The sequence below is a fragment of the Vanacampus margaritifer genome, chromosome 2, assembly GCF_051991255.1.
Source record: "Vanacampus margaritifer isolate UIUO_Vmar chromosome 2, RoL_Vmar_1.0, whole genome shotgun sequence".
NCBI lineage: Eukaryota > Metazoa > Chordata > Actinopteri > Syngnathiformes > Syngnathidae > Vanacampus > Vanacampus margaritifer.
This window is the reverse complement of record NC_135433.1, coordinates 33,899,546-33,919,818: the sequence shown is the minus strand read 5'-3', so window position 1 is coordinate 33,919,818 and position 20,273 is coordinate 33,899,546. Positions and strand designations below refer to the sequence as shown.

General features: G+C 39.4%; 1 protein-coding gene and 1 pseudogene across 5 annotated transcripts; both read right to left on the bottom strand.

The window, feature by feature from the left end:
* Window positions 1-311: 311 nt before the first annotated feature.
* LOC144047377 (5S ribosomal RNA) lies at window positions 312-425 on the bottom strand (annotated as a pseudogene).
* A 3,453-nt stretch (window positions 426-3,878) lies between these two features.
* On the bottom strand, window positions 3,879-18,914 carry LOC144043776 (SUN domain-containing ossification factor-like). Of its 5 annotated transcripts, XM_077557743.1 has the most exons (25): window positions 18,642-18,914; window positions 16,465-16,576; window positions 15,324-15,443; window positions 14,394-14,626; window positions 14,186-14,287; window positions 13,955-14,084; window positions 13,755-13,872; window positions 13,556-13,680; window positions 13,407-13,474; window positions 13,222-13,329; window positions 12,975-13,080; window positions 12,703-12,723; window positions 12,314-12,369; window positions 11,760-11,842; window positions 11,255-11,320; window positions 11,084-11,149; window positions 10,479-10,560; window positions 9,301-10,211; window positions 8,916-9,075; window positions 8,760-8,847; window positions 8,543-8,647; window positions 6,728-6,885; window positions 6,466-6,551; window positions 6,346-6,389; window positions 3,879-4,909 (listed from the first exon to the last, which is right to left on the bottom strand). In XM_077557743.1, the coding sequence occupies exons 1-25, from the start codon at window positions 18,698-18,700 to the stop codon at window positions 4,445-4,447; spliced, it is 3,672 nt and encodes a 1,223-aa protein (XP_077413869.1). In that variant the 5' UTR covers window positions 18,701-18,914; the 3' UTR covers window positions 3,879-4,444. The 5 variants fall into 5 exon arrangements, with proteins under 5 accessions (XP_077413869.1, XP_077413867.1, XP_077413868.1 ...); XM_077557741.1 differs by having other exon boundaries at window positions 8,916-10,211; XM_077557744.1 differs by having other exon boundaries at window positions 4,722-4,979; window positions 8,916-10,211.
* Window positions 18,915-20,273: the final 1,359 nt, after the last annotated feature.

Below are 20,273 nucleotides of genomic sequence, written 5' to 3'. Positions count from 1 at the left end.
CCGCCGATGCAGATGGCCGGTGGCAAGGAAGGGTCCAAGACCAGTGGTAGCAACGACGAGCTGCAACGCCATGCCAGAGCCCGGTTACTGGTTGGAAACTGCCTCAACGTGGTGAGTGTGCCGCGTGGACAATTGGTGTCTGGGACTCCCTGCCCGTAGACGAGTGCGAACCAACACTAACGAGCTCCATCTGCCCGGGTTTGTGTATCAGGGTTTTCCTTCCCAGTAGGGGTATGTTGCCCGTCATCATAGGGCACATGGAGGCTTTTATATGGAGGAACCACCACCTCCGCCCTGGTAGGCATGTCGAAAGCTTACAGCACCTGGTTTTCCCAGGCGGTCTCCCAGCCAGGTACTAACCAGGTCTGACCCTGCTTAGCTTCCGAGATCGGGTGTTTTTCAGGGCATTTAGCATGGCCGTAAGCTAACCAATCAGGAGCTAGCCAACTTTCGGTTAATGCAAGTGAATGAGAACAGCAGATTCAACACGCCAATTTAGCTACTTATTGTATGAAGAAAAAAATGTACAAATGTATAAATAGCAATTCTGGAAACATAAATGTATAAGTAAATATATATTTTACCAAATTAACTTAAATCTAACTTATTTCTGAATCTTACACAAGTAAAATAAAAAAATAAAAAAATAAATAAATAATAAATAAATAATAAATACATAATAAATAAGCATTAGCTACTAACATTATTATATAGAAACAGAAAAACATTCAATGTTGACTTAAAGGGGAAGTCAAGTCAAAACGTTTCTTGACAATAATATGTTCTAAGCATCCCCACATAAGCAGCATCCATCACAGAGGGTGGCCATTTTGTCACTTGTTGTCGACTGAAAATGACATCACAGTTGTTCAGGGCTTAGCTTGCGAACGTCATATAATCAACCCCAGAAAACTGGTGAGCTATTATGGTCGTTACTGAGCCCTTGGGCACTGTGATTCACGTGATGTCATTTTCAGTCGACAGCAAGTGACAAAATGGCCGGCCGCTGAGAGGGATAAAGACAGGAACATTTTTTTACTTGACTGAACCTCCTGTATAACAAATGGATAAGCTTTCTTGATTACAAATGTAAAAAAATAATAATAATTAAAAAAATATATTCAATGTTAATTTTAAGGAATAAAATAGATGGCAAAAATACTCCCACTATAATTAAGTAGAAGTAATAAAAATATTTGATAAATAGTGAATACTGACTTCATTACTTAAAAAAATAAAAAGGCTGAAAAGGTAAAAAGTACAACTTTTTTAAATATTGACAGAAAATTGCACACCAAATAGTTTTCCTCTTTTATGAACTTGCATAATGTTCCTGCTGAGAAGGGAGGGGGGTGTTTGGTCCCTGGACACAGTTTAGCTGCAAGCTAAGTTTTGACACGAAAACAAGACTGACAAGTACTACATGAACAAACAACAAAATGCAAAATTAGCTATATATTTGGCAGAGAGTTTTTGAACATCAGAAGCTTGTGTTTTTTCTTAGGCTAGCATGAACCAAATCATTAAAGAATTACCTTAAATACAGCCATGGATGGGGAATATCTTGCTGTACGGAATCTGCTACATCATCATCATTAATTGTTCATGTTGCCCCATGATGCTACTGTCCCTGCTTTGTCCCAAAAAATCTACATTTATCAATCAGTCAATCTAGCTCCCAACTGCAGTTGCCTTTTCCTTTCCGTCCGTTTTTTCGCTGTCATGAATCCTTTGATGCTGCTAGACTGAGGTCCCATGAGGTAGGTATGCTTACGTCTCATGTGACGTCATGCCCGGCAGCGCTTCTTTTGAAAGAAAGCTTACAAACCAGCGCAGGCATTCAGAAAATATGGACACAACTGCTTAATTTATATTCCACATGTTTTATGTAAATATGTTTTGAGTTATCTAGTTAAAAACCGCCATGGTAATGATGCCCATTTTAGACAGAACTAGATGCCAGAAAGAACTGGCCAACAATAGCGTACACCTGTCCACCCTCAATGAAATTACCAAATAAAAACTAAATCATACTCACACAAAAGCACACAGAAAAATATTGAGTTCATAACCTCGGATAAATCCAGGGTGCTAAGGGAAAGAGGATTTCAGTCTGCATTTACAGATAATCTTTGGACGAGGCTGGCAAAGAGAAACCTCGGAATTCTGTTAACAAAATGAAGAGAGAAAAGAGCGCGAGGCATGCTTATCTCAGGCAGACTCCTGCAATCCAAGCCAGTCAAATGAATAAAGAGGTTTTAACCTAATTTGGTATGTCCACCACTGGTGCAGACTTTTCATGACAGCAATACACATACATATACAGAGTACAAGTACAATACCAATGAAGTTGGGACGTTGTGTTAAACATTTAAAAAAAAAAAACTGAATCTGATGATTAGCAAATCATGTTTAACCTATATTTAATTAAATACACTACAAGGACAAGATATTTAATGTTCAAACTGATAAACTAAGCAAATAATCATCTTGGAATTTTATGGCTTCAACATGTTCCAAAAAAGCTGGGACAGGGTTATGTTTATCACCGTGTTATATCACCTTTTCTTTTAACAACATTGTTGAAGCTTTGTGAGGGAATTCACACCCAATCTTGCTTGATGTACAGCTTCAGCTGTTCAATAGTCCGGGGTCTGTGTTGTCGGATGGATGGATGGATGGATGGATGGATAATGTCCCACCCATTTTAAATGGGAGACAGGTCTGGACTGCAGGCAGGCCAGTTTAGTACCTGCGCTCTTTTACTATGAAGCCACACTGTTGGAACACATGCAGAATGTGGTTTGGTATTGTCTTGCTGAAATAAGCAGGGGCGTCCATGAAAAAGAAATTACTTGGATGTTAGCATAATGTGTTCCTCCAAAAACCTGTATGCACCTTTCAACATGAATTTGTGCCTTCACAGATATGTAAGGTCTCGTCAGACCACAGAACATTTGTCCACTTTGTATTACTCCAACCTTTACACATTGAGGTTGTTTTTTGATGCAGTGCTGCCAGAGGGATTGAAAATCACTGGCATTCAATGTTGATGTTTGGTCTTGCCACTTACATGCAGTCATTCCTCCAGATTCTCTGAAACTTTTGATTATATTATACTGTCGATGATGAAATCCCCAAATTCCTTGCAATTGTACTTTGAGGAAAATTGTCCTTAAACTATTTTCTCCTGCATTTGTTCACAAAGAAGGTAAACTTCACCCCATCTTTGCGTGTGAATGACTGAGCAATTCAGGGAAGCTTCTTATATACCCAATCATGGCACCCAACTGTTCCCAATTAGCCTGCTCACCTGTGGGATTTTTCCAAACGGGTGTTTGTTGAGCATTCCTCAGCTTTCTTTTTTGCCACCTGTTCCAGGTTTTTTTGGAACACGTTGCAGCCATAAAATACTGCGTTAATGATTATTTAATCAAAACAATGATGTATATTTAAGTTTGAACATAATATATTCATTTCAATAAAGGTTGAACATGTCCGTGCCACCTTCAACAATGTACGCAAATCATTAATAAGAGATTGTCTAGAAGTGAGTGGAAAACAGGCGCCCTCCCTTCTGTACTTGTAATGACTCATCACACTGAAAATGATTTTGTGGGATTGAGTCGTGGGTGATTGTTTTATTTAACCCAACACTGCCCCCTAGCTGGAAATTTTAAATCTAACCCTTGTACAGTATTTTGTTTGATATTGTCGTTTGCAGTTAAGTTGTTTTTGCTATTTTCTCAGTGCTTATCAAAACAGACATCCTATGAATAAATTCACTGGCAAACAAAACAAAATCTGATTTGCCTTTCCACCCTCAAAAAAAAAGCTTCATTCAGCTGAGGAAAAAAGGAAAAATGCAAGAGATCACACTAAATGGTGCACTTATTTTTATTAGTTGTGATTATCATTTATTTAATTTTCTTACTGTCAAATTATTGTTGATGTTTTACTGTGGATTGTACATCTCTTTAAGCATGTTTTGAAGTGTAAATGAAATTTGCAATACATTCCAAATCCATTTATCACTTAGTTATTTTTTGTTATTTGTTTTTTTTTAATCAATAAAGCAATGGCATTTAATAAAGGAAAATGTGACATAGATTACAACGACAGCTCATAAGTACCATTATTCTCACTCATGGAAGTAAGAATCATCACTGTATTATTTATTTTCTTCAGCTGGCTTGACTTAATCAAAAGATAACACTCAACCCCACACATTGCGTATTCTTCAAGTTTCTCTCTTCTTATCCAAAACAAATTGGGAAAAGTTTAACTTGGCAGCTAGAATGACGCACAACAAATATAACAATGACAACAACAAAAAAACAGTTTTAGTGATGGAACTGTCACGTTCCTACAGGAACTAACATCAGTCATGCTCTTTTACAAAGAGTAAAGCCATAAGTGCAAACTTGCAGTCTTTTGTTGATTCTTAAACAGGACCTGAAAGAGGGATATTGAGTCCAAAAGTCGCAGCGGTTCGCTTCGATTTTAGGTTCATGATGTCCTGTGCAGCCGAGATGGACAATGTATTGCTTTTGTCTCTGTGTGGGACCCGAAGGAAGTCCACTACGGCACAAGTGGGCCTGGGACGCCGGCGTCTTAATGCCCTTTTCTCTGCCCGGGTCTTGGACGGGGACAGACCTTGGCATATCCGAGAGCAGGCGCTCGTGACGCCACAGAAGGAGGGATCGTCTGAATGGGACGATGCCTCTGAGCTGCCCTCGGATGGCGAGTCTCTGAAGGCGGGCAGAAGCAGCCTCCTGGTTAGGGCCGCCGGTTTCGTTGTGACAGGCACGCTGTTCCATACGGCAGCTCCGTTGCACGCCCGGGGAGCGGCATGAAAGGACGTCAGAGTCTGCACTTGCTCAATGGGTTTCATCTTGCGTCGTCTTTTCTGAATGGGGGCCCGGGTTGAGACAACAACAGGCAGAGGTTAGGTCACGTCCAGTATGACACAGTGTATTCTGTAAAGCATTTCAAATCAATGTCAATATTGGTACTGGGCCTTTTGAACAATTTATGAGCTGTGGTTTGGCCCCTTTTTTCTTTTCCTTTTTTTTTGCCTCAAATATGTTATTGAGATGAATAACAACACTTTCAAGGACAAGGTTTCTGCAGGCATCAGCAAATCTAATTCAAAGCTTTTTAATGGCATTAAAAATAACTAATTTAATGCCCACATTGTACTGCGTATACTATTTATATAATAGAGCTGTCTGTCAATTACAATTTTTTAATCATAATTAATCACAATTTTCGTAGTTAACTCACGATTAATCATAAATTAATCGCACGTTAGATCTATTCTAAATGTAAAATAAGCTTTTGAAAATTGACAATTATGGTTAGCAAATATAAATGTGGTTGTATCTTTTAGTTAATTAATAGAGTAATTTTTATGTCATTCATGAAGTAACAGTTGACAGTTACGATTAAAAAGAGCGTGAAACACTTGAGTCATATGTGTGTGTTGAGGTAATATTCTGCCACTAGGTGGCATTAGTGTTCCAAGTTGGAGGTCATAATGGAATGCTATTATTTGTCAACGAAATAAACAGGCACAAACCGTCCACGATACATGAAAAACAATGACGGAAGGAGATGGAATAGGAAAGCCCGTCAATTTGCCACTGCGTCGGCCTGAGATCTAGACTAAGGAAAGAAACCACTAGGAAGGATGAGGGGAGGAAAAACAAGGCACAAGCTGTGCTCCTTTAAAGGGTGGTGATATGAACAGTACATTTTTCTTTTCAAATGCAGAGCAATTGGTATTTGGAGCATGAAGGAACTCATGGACTCCAGGCCATTTTGTTCATTGTCAATTACAACTAATCACCAGTTCATACAAATACATATATTTTAATCAGATTTATTATTGCTAAATTATGTTATAGTGACTCCTTTGTGTCAAATAAGGCATAAACAACAATTATTCAATTTAATTTTGTGGTATGCCTCTCGACATCATATTTAATAATGCCATTTAAGGCCTTGATTTTGTTTTGTTTTTTTACAGATTCCATTTAATGACTCTTAATGATTTAAAATGACCTGCAGCAACCCTGAAGGAGCAGACGCTCGCAATAAAATAACCAGCCAAGATGACTGATGTCACTCACGAGGCCACACCCCTCCAAGGCTCACATCCAACACAGGAATACCTTATGAAGCCACTTTGTATCTTTATATTGTCTTTGATTAAAAACATTTTTTTGTGGGCTGGAAAAGATTAATGGCGTTTCAAAAGCGATTTGTTATAGCTTGTCTTTAGCACATTAAACTTGGAAGTCAAGGATTCATGTAAACGGTTTAACCATATTCCCTCTGCACCTTTCTGTTAGCTTGAGACTCCTCAGGATGAAGATTTTCAGGACCTGTAACCCAGAAAGTTGTCTTGTTTATTTCTACTCGGAAAAAAGGATTCAGACGTATATTCAAACGCAACTGTACCTTTATTAGACACTAACTGGAATGAGTGTATCAGTGGGTAAGATGCACTCCTCTTCAAACTACAGTCATCACCGGAGGTGAAATTCCTAATAAGAAAATCGTCACAGTTGGAAAAGCGCACTTGGCATATTTACTCCAATGTGGATTCTAGTTAGCATACTTTTGAGGAGCAACACAAAATGAGTTGATCGCTTTAAAATAAATGTAGAATTTTGAACATTTTTGTCTTTCTCCAAATGGTGAGCTTGAGTTGTACTGGTACCTCTCGGGACAGCAGTAGCTGTAGCTGTTTACTGCGGGTGGCTCTGGCTCGCCATTTGGAGGCGTGATGGAGATGCGGCAGCGGTTGGCAAACAGCACCAGGCCAAAACACAGACTCAGCAGCAGGCACAGCAGCAGGTAGTTGTGTCTGTCGGACACCTGGGAGACATACCCACCCAATACCACGTTAACTGGTTACATTGTTGGAAATATCATACTACCCCCTTTTTAATGTCTTCTGCTGTTTTCTACTAAAACACTGGGACAAGATCCCTACTTATTATACGCATTTTGTGACCTTTATATTCCTGGTGGTGTGCAGTAAGATTTTTGTCATGCAAAATAATGTTCTTTCCCTCAATAAAGGAGGGTTGGGAAACACTATAAGGCCTTTTCACACTGCACTTGGTTTTCTTGGTGTTCTCCGTGGGGCAGTGTGCGTGGGTGACTGCGTCTTGGTGCAATCTTGCCTATATTTGGAAGTGTTTGCATAGCAGCCTACTCGGAAGTAGCAGGGAGCCTTTTCCCGCTGGTTGGTGAATGCTGTTAGCACTCTGACATCACACCGCCAGACCCTCTCCAATTGGATACGCCTTCTGATGTCACCATGACGAATATTGAATTGAGCATGTTTCAATTCCAGGTCATGTTACGGCACATCACGACTAGGGATGGGTACCGAAGACGGTACTTTTTGTGGTATGGACCAATTTGGGTCGGTACTTCCGAGCACCGATTCAGGTAAAATCAAACGGTGCCATGTTTCGGTTCTGAAGCACGTCTTTCAAAGATGTGATTGTGCGGGAGTGGAAGAGTTGACGATTTTCCATGGTGCACTTGAATGCAACATTATACGTGCACCAGCGTACTGACGTCACCCACTCACACAGGATTTCATGTGCAAAGAACGAGGCCGGGGGTGCGGTCGGGGCTCGGAAGCTGGCAATGTCCCTGCACAATCAGCGCACGGCTGAAAGGGACGTGTTGGCGGCGGTCGTCCCCGACAGATTAGGATCATGCTGGAATGTACACGGCTTCACCATCGTTAAGGTATATAGACATTGTAATTTGGACATACTACTGGTGACCATTTTTAAAATAGCTAAAGATTATGGCCAAAATGTAGTGAGCATTACAGACCTTGCCGGGTACATTCAAATTATTAATTTGAACCAAATGATTATCTTTATTCATGTCATGTCCTCTTCCAACTGTCATTTTTTAATATTTGAGTCCAACATGGGTTCAAACTTCGAGCTCATCGAGCAGTAGTTTTTACGTCCTTGAAAAACAACTGCACAACTGCATCAATTATTATTAATTTATATAGATTTAATCTTCATCGCACAGAACTTTGATTCACACTTTGTTTTTTTGTAATATTAACTTATGTTCATTATTCATACTTCAGTAATTGTTATTGTCTTAAACCTTTATTTTTACTATTCCTCAGGCTCATTTGAATAAAATTGTATTTTATTTTTCATTTGCAAGTTTTATATATTGAAAGGTAATTGTTAAATTGATTATTTTTTTTCAAACAATGAGCATTTGTTACCACCCAAATAAATTAATAAATAAAATTAACCAAATAAAAAAAATAAAAGAAAGAGAGTACAGAAGTACCAAAAATTGGTACCGTACTGGATCCCTGATCACAACGCATGCCCACACTTCTACAGCATCCCTTGAACGAGACGCATCACAATAAATAGTTTCGGCAACGCCACGCTGCGCATTTCTAAGTGCAGTGCGAAAAGGTCTTCAGCTTGTCTAAGTGGAGATAAAGTGGAATTGATCATGTGGTTTTATCTACCTCATCCTTCAGCTGGCTGACCTGATCCGACAGGTTGAGAACCATCTGAGTCACATTCTCCAGCTGGCCTTGCAACAACTGAATCGACTCCGTCTGACGCTGGTCCTAAATGAGAATTTTAGCACAAGTGTATTAAACAAATGATCATGTAATGTAGCGCGGACCAAAATTAGAATACATCTGATATTTCCAAGACACCATGAGAAATGTCACTCACTTGCTCCTCTGCAATTCTGGAGGTGTTCTGGAGTTTAATAATGGTTTTGTTGAAAGCCTTCTGCATCTCTTCCATCTGCTTCCGATATCTTGGAATAAAAAGGAATAAAGTGTCAAACAAAACTAAAAACGACATCATTTCATTTCTTCGCCTCACCTCTGACTGAGCTGCTCCAGATAGCGCCCGCTGAGCGACATATTCATCTCAAGGGCCTTAATGCGGTTGTTGAGTCGCATGAACACGGACTCCTTCTGGCTGGAGCCGTGCACCGGGTTGCCGTTCTGTTCTGTCCCATTCGGGGGGTCTGCGTAGATGTCTGAGAGGGACGGTGAGGGGGATGTTGAGGGCAAAGGAGGGAGACCGGGGGTGGACAAATCTTCTGTGAAGTCCTCTGTTTTGGTATCTGTTATGACTGGGGCACTACTAGAGAGCTCAAGTTCAATAGGGGTGTGTGCAGCAGGCAGGGATGGCTCAGTGGGAAGAGTGACAGCTGCTGGGTCCGGGGACTGATGCACATGAGGATAAGCAGTCTGGGACTCACCTGTCATATCAGGATTTGGAACAGAGTCCTGTATCGCTACGTTGGCCTTTACTTCCGTTGGTGCCACTTTGCCATCATCCACTGCGGTTCTGATGACTGAGCTGCTGGGGGGTAGTGAGGCATCTGTATGCTTCTCCACAGCCAGCATGTCTTGGCTCTCCTCGGAGCTTAGTGGCTTCGCTGGAGCCTCAGAAGAAAGCTGTGGAGTCTCAACAACAGTAGGATTGGCAGCGGATGAAACAGCGGTAGTGGGTTTGGGGAGGCTTGATGTCTGACTGGGCTCCAGGAGAGGAGGTTCGGACGTAGAGTCATAATGAGATTCTACTACGGGATTCTCTGGAGGCTGGGGTGCTTGTGACAGGTTGGCTCCGCTTTCTGGCTCCCCACCGGCAGCTTGTTCTTTTTCACGGGGCTGACGTGCCTCACTATGATGTTGCTTGGAATCAGCACAGACAGAGGAGGGTGAGGGTGGGAGCCAAGTGGGAGTGTGGATGGAAGAAGCGATTTGCTTTCTGACCGCAGATCGGCATTTCCTCTTTTTGAACAGCAGCACTAAACATCGTTGCTGCAGATACTCTTGAAGGGAGGTCGTACACGAACAAGTGGAAAACCAAGGAAGAAATGCACAGAAGTCAACATGTTGTGGAACGTTGCGATCCATTTTCTCACTCTCCCCATCTAACTCATCCTCTTTATCCAAAAGTGTGATTGTCGAGCTGATTGATTCTTCTTCGTCTGACTCTAAAGGAATAACAATTTGTTCCTCCGGTGGGGGAGGCTGCTGGTCACTGCTATCAGTTGTAAGCACTTCTGGGACAGCTGTTGTTGAGGATGGGGCAACAGTTTCAGTGATTTCTGTGTCTGAAGACAATGTTGACAATGTTGACAATGTTGACTCTTCCAACCCGGAACTAGAAGGAGCAAAAATAATGAACACAGACTAGATGGGTAGATGTGTACACATTTTAAAACACGAGATCCAAAGTTATAAATGTGTTTTCAGACAAATGACATTAGATGGGCATTATATTCTCTCTCAGTTAAAAGATGTGAGAGGACGATAATTTCCTTCTACAATTTTGTTAACTCTTGAACAATTTGACCCCACGCTTCTGAAATGATGTCTACGCCTCTGCATAGTTCTGACTGATTCAATGAGGCTTCTGACAGGTACTCACACGGTGGCTGGGTCTGTGATGAGAGTTTGAGTAATTGTTTCATTAACACCAGTCCCATTCACATCCTGGGATGAAAGGTTTCCTACAAAACACAAACGGGAAATATTATTTGCTAATTAGCACAAATAATCCATCCGTTCATTACATGCTTTTAGGACCATGTTAGTAGGTGAACAGGTCACAACATAGGCATACAACACAACATCTAATGATATCCAATAGCAAGATAATGCTGCTCACATTTGATTTGACACTGGTAAGTGTTTTGTTGTTGTTTTTTTCCAGTGGTATATAGTAGAACCTGGCACTTTTACTATGATGCAGTGAAACTCTGAATACCACCAATAAAAGCACAATAGAATAAATATTTTTAAATGAATAATTCTCTAATGTTGTGCATTTTTATTTGTGGACATTTTTTTCATAAAACTCCAGTATCCAATCTCATTAGAGTGTGCAGGTGTACCTAAAGAAAGATCGAAAGACTGCATCTTTTCATGTATTTGTATAAGAGGATTGTATCTCCCTAACAACTCAGGCTAAAAGTTAGAATCCAGTATAATTGCTGATATTACATTGTAAAAATGTTGATTACTGGTAGATACCTTGCATTTCTGAGTTGCCACCAAGAACATTTACAGCAATATTATTGACCATGTTCAAAATGACATCTGAGGAGAAACACAGTACAGCGCATGAATTTAAAGAGTCAGAATGTAGTCACTCGTTTTCAGTCTTCTTTATAGATTTAAAACTACAAAATGCAGTCTTCTTACCCTTAGCTGAGCCAATCAGATTCTTGGAATACTTGACTTCACCAGGTCCATAGCCAGATGCATAATCTGAAGGAGGGAAACATTTCTATTGACACAATATTGACCTATTGTCCTATTGACACAATACACCTGCTGGGTTATTAGTCATGTGTAATATTTTGTCTTTAACAATTATCTTTGCACTGTGTCTGTATTATCTATTTTACTTTGCTTTCCTGTTAAATTGTGATTTTGTTGTTGTTGTCACTGTATATTAGCCATGTTCCTTGTGGTAGGAGGACTACCAATGGAAATTTGCCTTTTGGCTATAATTGGGTGCATTTACCAGTACACTTCATTTTTTAAATGTTTGGCAATGTACATTGTCCCTCTACAACAAATAAAAAGAAAAAAAGAAATATTTATACCTAACTCAAAAAATGATATGACTAAAATGAATGTATAGTTTGAGTACACAAAATGATTAGAAATTGTCTCTAAATAAAATACATATAAATATGCATACCCAAGTCATCATCCTGATCGTCTGGTCTTTCAGAAGGCTCAACTATTTCTTCATACTCTTCCACCATGCTTGTCCCAAACACTCTGTAAAGACAAAGTAATTCTCTTGTTTGGATGCTTACAGTGTTGTTGGGTTGTGGCCAGATTACTTGGGTGGCCCGCCCAAGTGTTAACATGGTGTGGGAAACACTGTCTTATAAAACAAGTTGTTTTGTTTAAATGTCTATTAATGGGTCAAGTGCAGCCTTCATTTACTAATCCATGAAAAAAAAAATCAAATTGGAGTTGGTCCAAAGTCAGCTCCACATAGTGGCCAGATTAATCGAAAGAAAAGCTCATGGGAGAATTGCAATCACAACTATGACAGCTGCTGTCTTTTACTTACACTCGCATAAGAGAAACTCTTCTGGAAATGCATAGCAAAACAACTGATTTCCACAATAACATATAGCAGACACAGTGGACCACTCCCTTCTCGATATAATCAAAACGGAAAGTATATAGACCCTTTGTGGATGTTGTGAAGTCACAGTGGTCTGAATATATTGTACATACCTAATGAGACTGAGGGGGCAGAAATGTTCAGAGCCAAAGTGAGACAGCAGTTCAACCTACAAAAAAAGTGGACAAATTATGAGCTATTACAACAGTTTAAGTACATGTGATGTGATATCCTTTTAGTGTTATTTATAAACAAAGACTGTTAGCAATGGATTTGAAAAAGATGTTAGTAGTGGGTAAGTCATTTAACGCAAAATGATTTTTTTTCATTGACATTGTCAATGTAGGAAATTGAGTGTAGTCTTGTTAGCAGCATGATAGAGTTGAAGTTGATCAGCCAAAAGGATGAATACGTTAAAAAACAAACAACAAATAACGTTCCCTTCCATGAGTCCTAATAAATTCACTCAATTCGCAGGCATCTACACAACACACAGGCTAACCTTTATGTACTTGGTGAACATCTGAAGCAAGAGAAAGAAGAGGGTGGGGGGCAGAGGAGAACATTACAAGCTGTATAGGTGCACTGAAAACAACCACACATGCTACTGCCATTGAAATTATATAATTAAATTCAATAATTTTATTGTGTCTTCATTATACTATCAATTCTGCACACTTAAAAAAAAACGAAGAAAAACGTGCAGCAGAAGAGAGAGGCAGTCCAATGATTGCTCGTCGAAAAATGAATACATAAAATAAATACTGTGTTTACCTTCACATATTTAGCATAAAGCTGCTCATCCAATGGAAAGCTCTGGACTGTGCGTTCGTCCCGAGCATGAAAGGTTCCCAACTTGAGCCATTTGTTGGTTGGGTATCTACACAAGTATATTTACAAACACAACAAGAAAGTGGGCCTATTGCTTGGTACCTCATCAAAAAAAAAAAAAAGCATATTAATGTTTTGTTATGTTTGTTTGTTTGACTAACATATTATGTTGGACATTGTTGCAGTTTACCTGTCACTGATGGAGACGAGAAAGTCTTTGGGTGTCGAAGAAAAGAGTTCAAAATTGGCAATATCCAACTGCTTCACCTGAATGGGCTCACAGAGCTCAATGATGAACCTGTAAGAGGAGAACACAAACGCTGACATTCATCACCAGTTAACCAGGTTAACTGGTGCTCCATGCAAAACACATACCAGATTTTATTACTGCAGGGATTAAGCATGTACAAGTCCATGTTCTCCTTCAATATGGCTGAAGTGCTCTGGGAGTGGCAAGACATAAAAACAAGGCCATCTTGATTGATCATGTTATGGCTGCTGAAGTGTCACATACTGTAGCATACCTTAGCTTCTGGGTTAGCACCGAGGATCTTTGCTCCACACTCCACAGAAGCATAGTTGTTGAAATTTTTTGGGACCTTCTTCACTACATTGGAACCCCCATTAGTAGACGTGTGTGTGGACAGAGCTAATGAAGAGAAAAAAGATCAACGTAATAATACTTGTTTGAACCAAGACTGTAAAATCAAGATAAAATGTTACTTTTTTCATTCTCCACTTCCATCATTTTCCGTTTCCACTCATCAAATGTTGGAATGTCCTCAGGGTCTTTGCTGGTCACACTGGGATCAGTGTCCATGGTGACAGCAGCACTCGCATCCTATGGAGGAGAAAATGAAAGCTGGGATGCCTCCACTGGCAGTTGATGGTGACGGCGGCCAGTTGATACCGATGATACTTACTTGATCGTTGAGAGAGAGTGACAAGTTCCCATCCAGATGCTGACCAGCCTGGGCATTTGGAGGGTCACTGTGAGTTTTGGTACCAGTTGTGTGAACGTTTGACATGTTTTCCAAAACGACTGGAGGAAGCCTGCAGGAACACAAAAACACAGTTTTAATAGAGTTCAGAGCTCCACAACCAAAACACATTAGATCATTTTATCTGGAAACCTATTGAATTGAGATCACTACCTGTCATGATCATAGGGGTTTGGCTCTTCCACACATTCAGCAGGAGGCAAGTCAGAGTCAAGGACCTCAGAATGAGCTTCATCATTTGCATCGTATGAAATACTAAGGTGACATAAGTAAGTTAGTTTTATTGTCTATCAATTTAACAGTGAAAGACAATACATAACAAAACCTGAAATTATTGTGTGTGTTTAGTGAAAAGACTTGCCTGACTGTAACGGTATCTTGAAGGGTAGGAATTACGGGGCTGTCACTTTCCTCAACAGTGGATTCATGGACTGTATCAGAAGACAAAATGAGGACAACTGCTTCTTGGTCTTGAGCAGTGGATGCATCAAGGTTTCCCATTTCTAAGCCCTGCTTGTGTTCCGGCTCAGGCTGGGAAATGCCACTGCTGACCTCTAATGACGCATTTGCGGTGGGCTGGTCTAGCTCAGGAGCCTGTGAGATAAAAGGTCAAGCAAAACTTGAAATGTTTGACCTGTTGAGTCAAACCATTCATTTATCCATATTCTACCTCATCTTGATTAAGGTGATTTGTAACTGAAGACTATCCCACATGACTTTGGGTGAGAGGTGCGATACACTCTACACCGGAGGCCAGTCTATCACAAAACATAGACTGTTATAGCAGTGGTCCTTAATAGCAACTGGCCTGCCGATCTCAAAAGTAGAAATCCAATAGGAAGTCTATGGGAAACTGGCCAAATACTTTTTTGTCCCACTATATGGCCGTAAGCCAAATTCCACTTCGCAAAGTAGCGGCAAATGAGGTGGGTGCCTGCAGCAATATAATTTGGTTGTGTCAGCACCTGTAGACCAGGACTTGTCTCCGTAGCAATGATACAGACAGTCGGTTACTGGGACACCAAGTTCACTCATAATTTCAATTTTTAACTTTCACTGAGACTTTACCAGCTGTAAGGGCCAAGAATGCACAAAATAATGTCTTCCTTAATTTGGATCATCCATTCTAAGAACGGACTGAAAATTTCACATTCACCAGGGCAGTAATTAAGCAATTAATTGGCCAGTTAATGTCGATCTTCCCCCCCGAAAAAAGGCAATGGTCTGAGCACTGAAGTGCTTACAATATTCTTTATTGGTGAGAATAATAACTACTTGACATTTGACTCACCTCTGAATGTGTCTCTTGTTTGTCCACCGCCTGTGTAGACTGCTCTTCTTTTTGATAGTCGCCTTGTGACTGCTCATTTCTGGACAAGGAATCGGAGAGCAAAGCCAAGCTCTCATCAACCTGAAGATTGTGAATACACATTTTGATGCATGAACAAATGGTAGTAGATCATAAACATGCATCCTAACAGTATTCACAGGCTTTCCACTTCTGTAGAAATATTACTCGAGATGTTCTAAACCTTATTACAAAATGTCTTAAAATGTAGAGGCTAATTGTCATTTATGTCACTGGCTCTGCAGCCAAAATATACAAGCATGAGGACAATTGGGAAAGCACTGGAGCAATAATGTTGACAGCTGTGTGTGTGTGAAAAAGTGCTTAGGAAAAAAAAGATTTGCAGCAATGCACTTTAATTCAAAGATGGGTATAAGAACAGTTTCATAATCGGCTGTTTGACAGGACATATTGAACAGGTGACAAAAAAATGAAACAATGTCCAACAGTGCCAATTAAAACAGTTATTATGTTTGTAAATGCAATTCTTTATACAGCTCTTGCAATGGACCTTATAAAAAGATTTTAAAAGCAAAGAGTTCAAACACAAAAGCTATCTAGCAGCATTTGGACAAATATAGACTAGAACAAACTTACTGGCATCGTTCAATGGTGCATTATCAATTTTTTTTTACTTTTGGACTGTTTTTTAACTAGATTATTGCTTGAAGTAATTTGGTTAAAGACCTCTGTGAAAGATATTTTCAAAAATATATATTATTTCCAAGTCGGCCTCTTAATTGTGGCCGACGTTATGATGTTAAAACGTAGTTGTTGTTTTTTTATTTTTTATTTTATTTTTTTAGTATTTTAGTTTTACCCTGGAACTAGATACTTAAAAAAACTCATTTGACTCAATTCATTAAAAAAAATGGAGATGTCTGCTTTTGCATTGAAACTCTTCGAGTGTATCTGCAGTTTTTTTGTTGTTGAGTTCATATATTACAAATTATACTTTTATACTTAATTTTACATATTAAAGCTTGAGAAAATTAATTGTTTTGACAAACAGCATTTGATGGTGATGCTATTATTGGGCCTGCTTGTTGAAGAAGGCCTGCTCCAAGCAAACAGTCAAGCTAACCTTGTCTTGATGAGAGTCTCCTGATTCTTCCTCCAAATTGATGTCCTGTAAAGGCTCATCCCGGTGGGCCTCCAGGTCTGGCTCTGAGCAATCCACATGGCAGCTATGGAACCTCCAGGACAAAGAAGGAAGGAAGGACAGACTGACTACATGTTGCTTATCTTACAGTTCAACCCCAAAGGTTGAACATCGCAAAAGCTGTACAAATCAAATGCACATAAAACAACAATGTATCAGTTAGTACTGTGTGACCACTTCAGCCGGGAAAAAAAAGAAGAAACAAATCATTCACTTTAACTTTTGTCTAACGTGCGATTTTTTATTTATTTATTTTTACTTTAAATTATTCTAGTATCACTGATAATATTTTATTTGCTGAAAGTTAAGTCTAGGTATTTGAGGGGGGCGGGGGGGACATTTATGAATAAATCAAGAACACTAAACACTTTATGAGGGTGACGCACTGAGAAAGTCCAGGTGGCCTGAAACGCCACGTGGTTAAATTTATCTTATCTGTTTCTGTGCAAATCAAAAAGGAAAATATTATACAGTACATGTAATCAAACACATTTTGTCCTGAGAAGAAAATTATTGGAGCTATATAGCTGATTCTTTTTTCTTTTTTTGCTGGAAACTGAATCAGATCATGCAGCTATAATGACACACACTATCAGTGTCAAAACTACAAAGGAGTTTATCAGGGACAATAAATGCAGCTTTAAAGTGGCCATGTAAATATCCAGACCTAATCCATATAGAGCAAGCATTTTTATCAATTTAAGAGGAGACTGAATTTAGGAAGCCCTGAAAATCGTGTTGTCACAGGAAATGTATCTCATAGCACTTATTCTAGTAGTAGCTGAACATTATAAACAAACAAAGACATCATCTGGTGGTAAGGGGTTGGGGGTCAGGATTTTTAAGTCAAATAATTAACTTGGCTAATTGATTGCTTTGTTCAAGATAATGTAATAGATTAGACATTTAGACCATTTTTCAATTGAAAATCAGTGGCTGCAAATTCATTACCAGGTTTAATTGTCATTAAGGTTTGGGGTTATAAATACAGTCATCAACTAATCAGGTACAGGACAAAGGTTTAAAGAAGCACATGAATGATTGCAGATGACTCATCTTAACACAGGTAGGTGGCCAATGATTGAATAATTTTGTGTACATTTGGAATAAATCTGAATAATCATATTGCGTTGTTTCATATTTTGTTTCTAGTACGCACGTCGACTTCAATGGATCAATAGATTGACAAATATCTTCCCACAAGTGCAAACTAGGATAATGTATACATTCGCATTGATTGTAATTAAAACGGAGTAGAAAGGAAACATACTACTATTTTGACCACTTCATAGCTTTCTCTTTCTATAGTATTTTTTTTTACTTTGGAAACAAAAATAATAATGTGTTAAAACTTAACACTAAACCTCATCAACTCTAGCCTAAAGTGATACTGACTGCAGCGCTGGTAATGTAGGTCACAAGATTGCACTCTCCCTAATTGTTTGGATTAAGCAATGGTTCTATTCCACACTACGTTGCTGAATAATATAATGTACTGTACTTTTGTCAGTACACTCGCTACAACGCCAAATCCCTTTCCATTATCAGAAGTCATAGGGCAAGAAGTCAGCCATACATGTTGTGTTTATAGTTCTCCAGCGTCATGAACAGAGCACATAATCACACAGTGTAATCTCTCTCTCTCTTTGATGGATTTGGCTCTGTTCCCTTAGATTTAGCATCAAATGCATCCAGTACGTTTTTAATCCCGATGAACCAAATCTGGGCAGCGGTGACGAGTGAAGTAGGGCACTACATCTCTGACATTTATGGACCAGTAGAAACAGTTGTTTTCTACAACATTATTTTGTTCGTTGTTAATGTAAGGACGATTTAGGCATCCGCTATTTGGTAAAAGGGAGAAAATTTAAATTTGTTAGCCAAACAAGCTACTGACAAGCTAGTCGGTGGTTACAAGTCAGCCAGGTGCCACATCACAACATAACAGCTCGCTAAGTAGCACAAGCTAACTAAACGCGTTGTACGTTGTTTGGCCTTAGCAGACTGCACTTAAGTATTTCGGTTGTGTCTTTACGTTAGGGGTTCATCACTGACTGCCAAAATAGCAACAACCGAGAACATAACATGAAGAAACTTACCAAAATGCTAGTGACGCAAACAGCCACAGTGTCACAACTCGCCATATTATCATCTTCATCCCTGTCCTGTCGGGAAAGACATTCTCCACGTGCTTGTACAATGGGTAAAAAATCGTCCACCTATTTGTCCTCTGTGCTGTCCGGGGGACACACTGGCCCGCAGTTCAAGCTAAACTTAGCCAACATCAACGAGTTCTTCTGACTCGCTCAACCCATCTTGATAGCAAAACAACCTGCTAGTCGCTACCCACTGTCACTAGTTACGTCACCCTTTGTTCTGCCAATGGCAACGCAGCTAGACGACAGCGCACGCAGAGTGGTGGCGTTTATGTCGGGAGCACTCGTTTCTAAACTTGGGTTCGTCCGGCAGGCGGAGCTCAGTCCAAAGTGGACGGAGTACATGAAGCATGAATGTCGGGTAATAGAATTGAACGCACTTCACAGCAACACGTCGAATAAAGATGGAATGAAGATAAAATAAAATAAAATAAAAATTGGGGGAAAATCTCTCACAATTGCGCTTACGATAGCAGTTGTTTCTATGCAAAATCTTAATCAATGTGTGTGTGTGTGTGTGTGTGTATGCGTGTGCGTGTGTGTGTGTGTGCGTGTGTCTGTGTGTGCGTGTGTGTGTAATTAAAATATTACGAGTAACTAAATTATAACAATCATGATAATAATAATAATAATAATAATAATAATAATAATAATAACAATAATAATAATAATAATAATAACAATAATAATAATAATAATAATAATAATAATAATGTGTATTTGGACTGACTGAAAACAGCCGCTAATGCTACAATTTATGTTCATGTGCATTATAGGTGTTCACTTATCTGAGCAGACGTTTTAAACATGAGATTCATTATTAGTGTCGCTAGATGGCGTGTGTGGAATGGAGATCAGCAAAAGTAGAGGAGAGGACGGACTCAAGGATATACATCTATGCACTGTCAGGTGAAGTACGAGTGAGACGACATCGATCCCACTCAGAAACTGTCAGGTTAAAATAGACGCACAACTCAATTAAGCTCTTTGTTTTTTGTTTTTATCAAGGCTGAAAACAGTTCTATTAAACTGTGCAGATGACAACTGAAAGCATTATGTACACTTTGAATTAACTTCGGGGTTTAGAAGACGTCTTTCCACCTTTAAACCTCAAACTATTTTTAACTGGTGATGACTTTGATAGTACAAAAAACAACAACAAGAACAGGTTTATCGCTTATGATTCCAAATTAACAAATCCATCATGCATTGATAAATAATGATATGAGGCATAAACTATGAACATTCTTCGGACAACAACATTAAATAACACATTTAAAGATAATTTAAACTTGTGGAACATTGGTCAGCAGGGCTGCGAGCTCCCAACAGACACTCTGGATTCCTCCCACAATCCTACACTATAGATTTATTGAAGACTAAATTGTTCTTCGTGTGTGTGAGTTGGAATGGATATTTGTTCCTGTGTGTCTGCCTTGCTTTTTAATGGTGAGCAATCCATCTTTCAGTGTACAGTATTCCACTTCGCAGTATGCCTTGGCAACAATGGGGGGTGATTGCTCCAAAGTGTGGCTTGTGAGAATGTTTCTGTCATTTCTAATCGGACAGTTTATC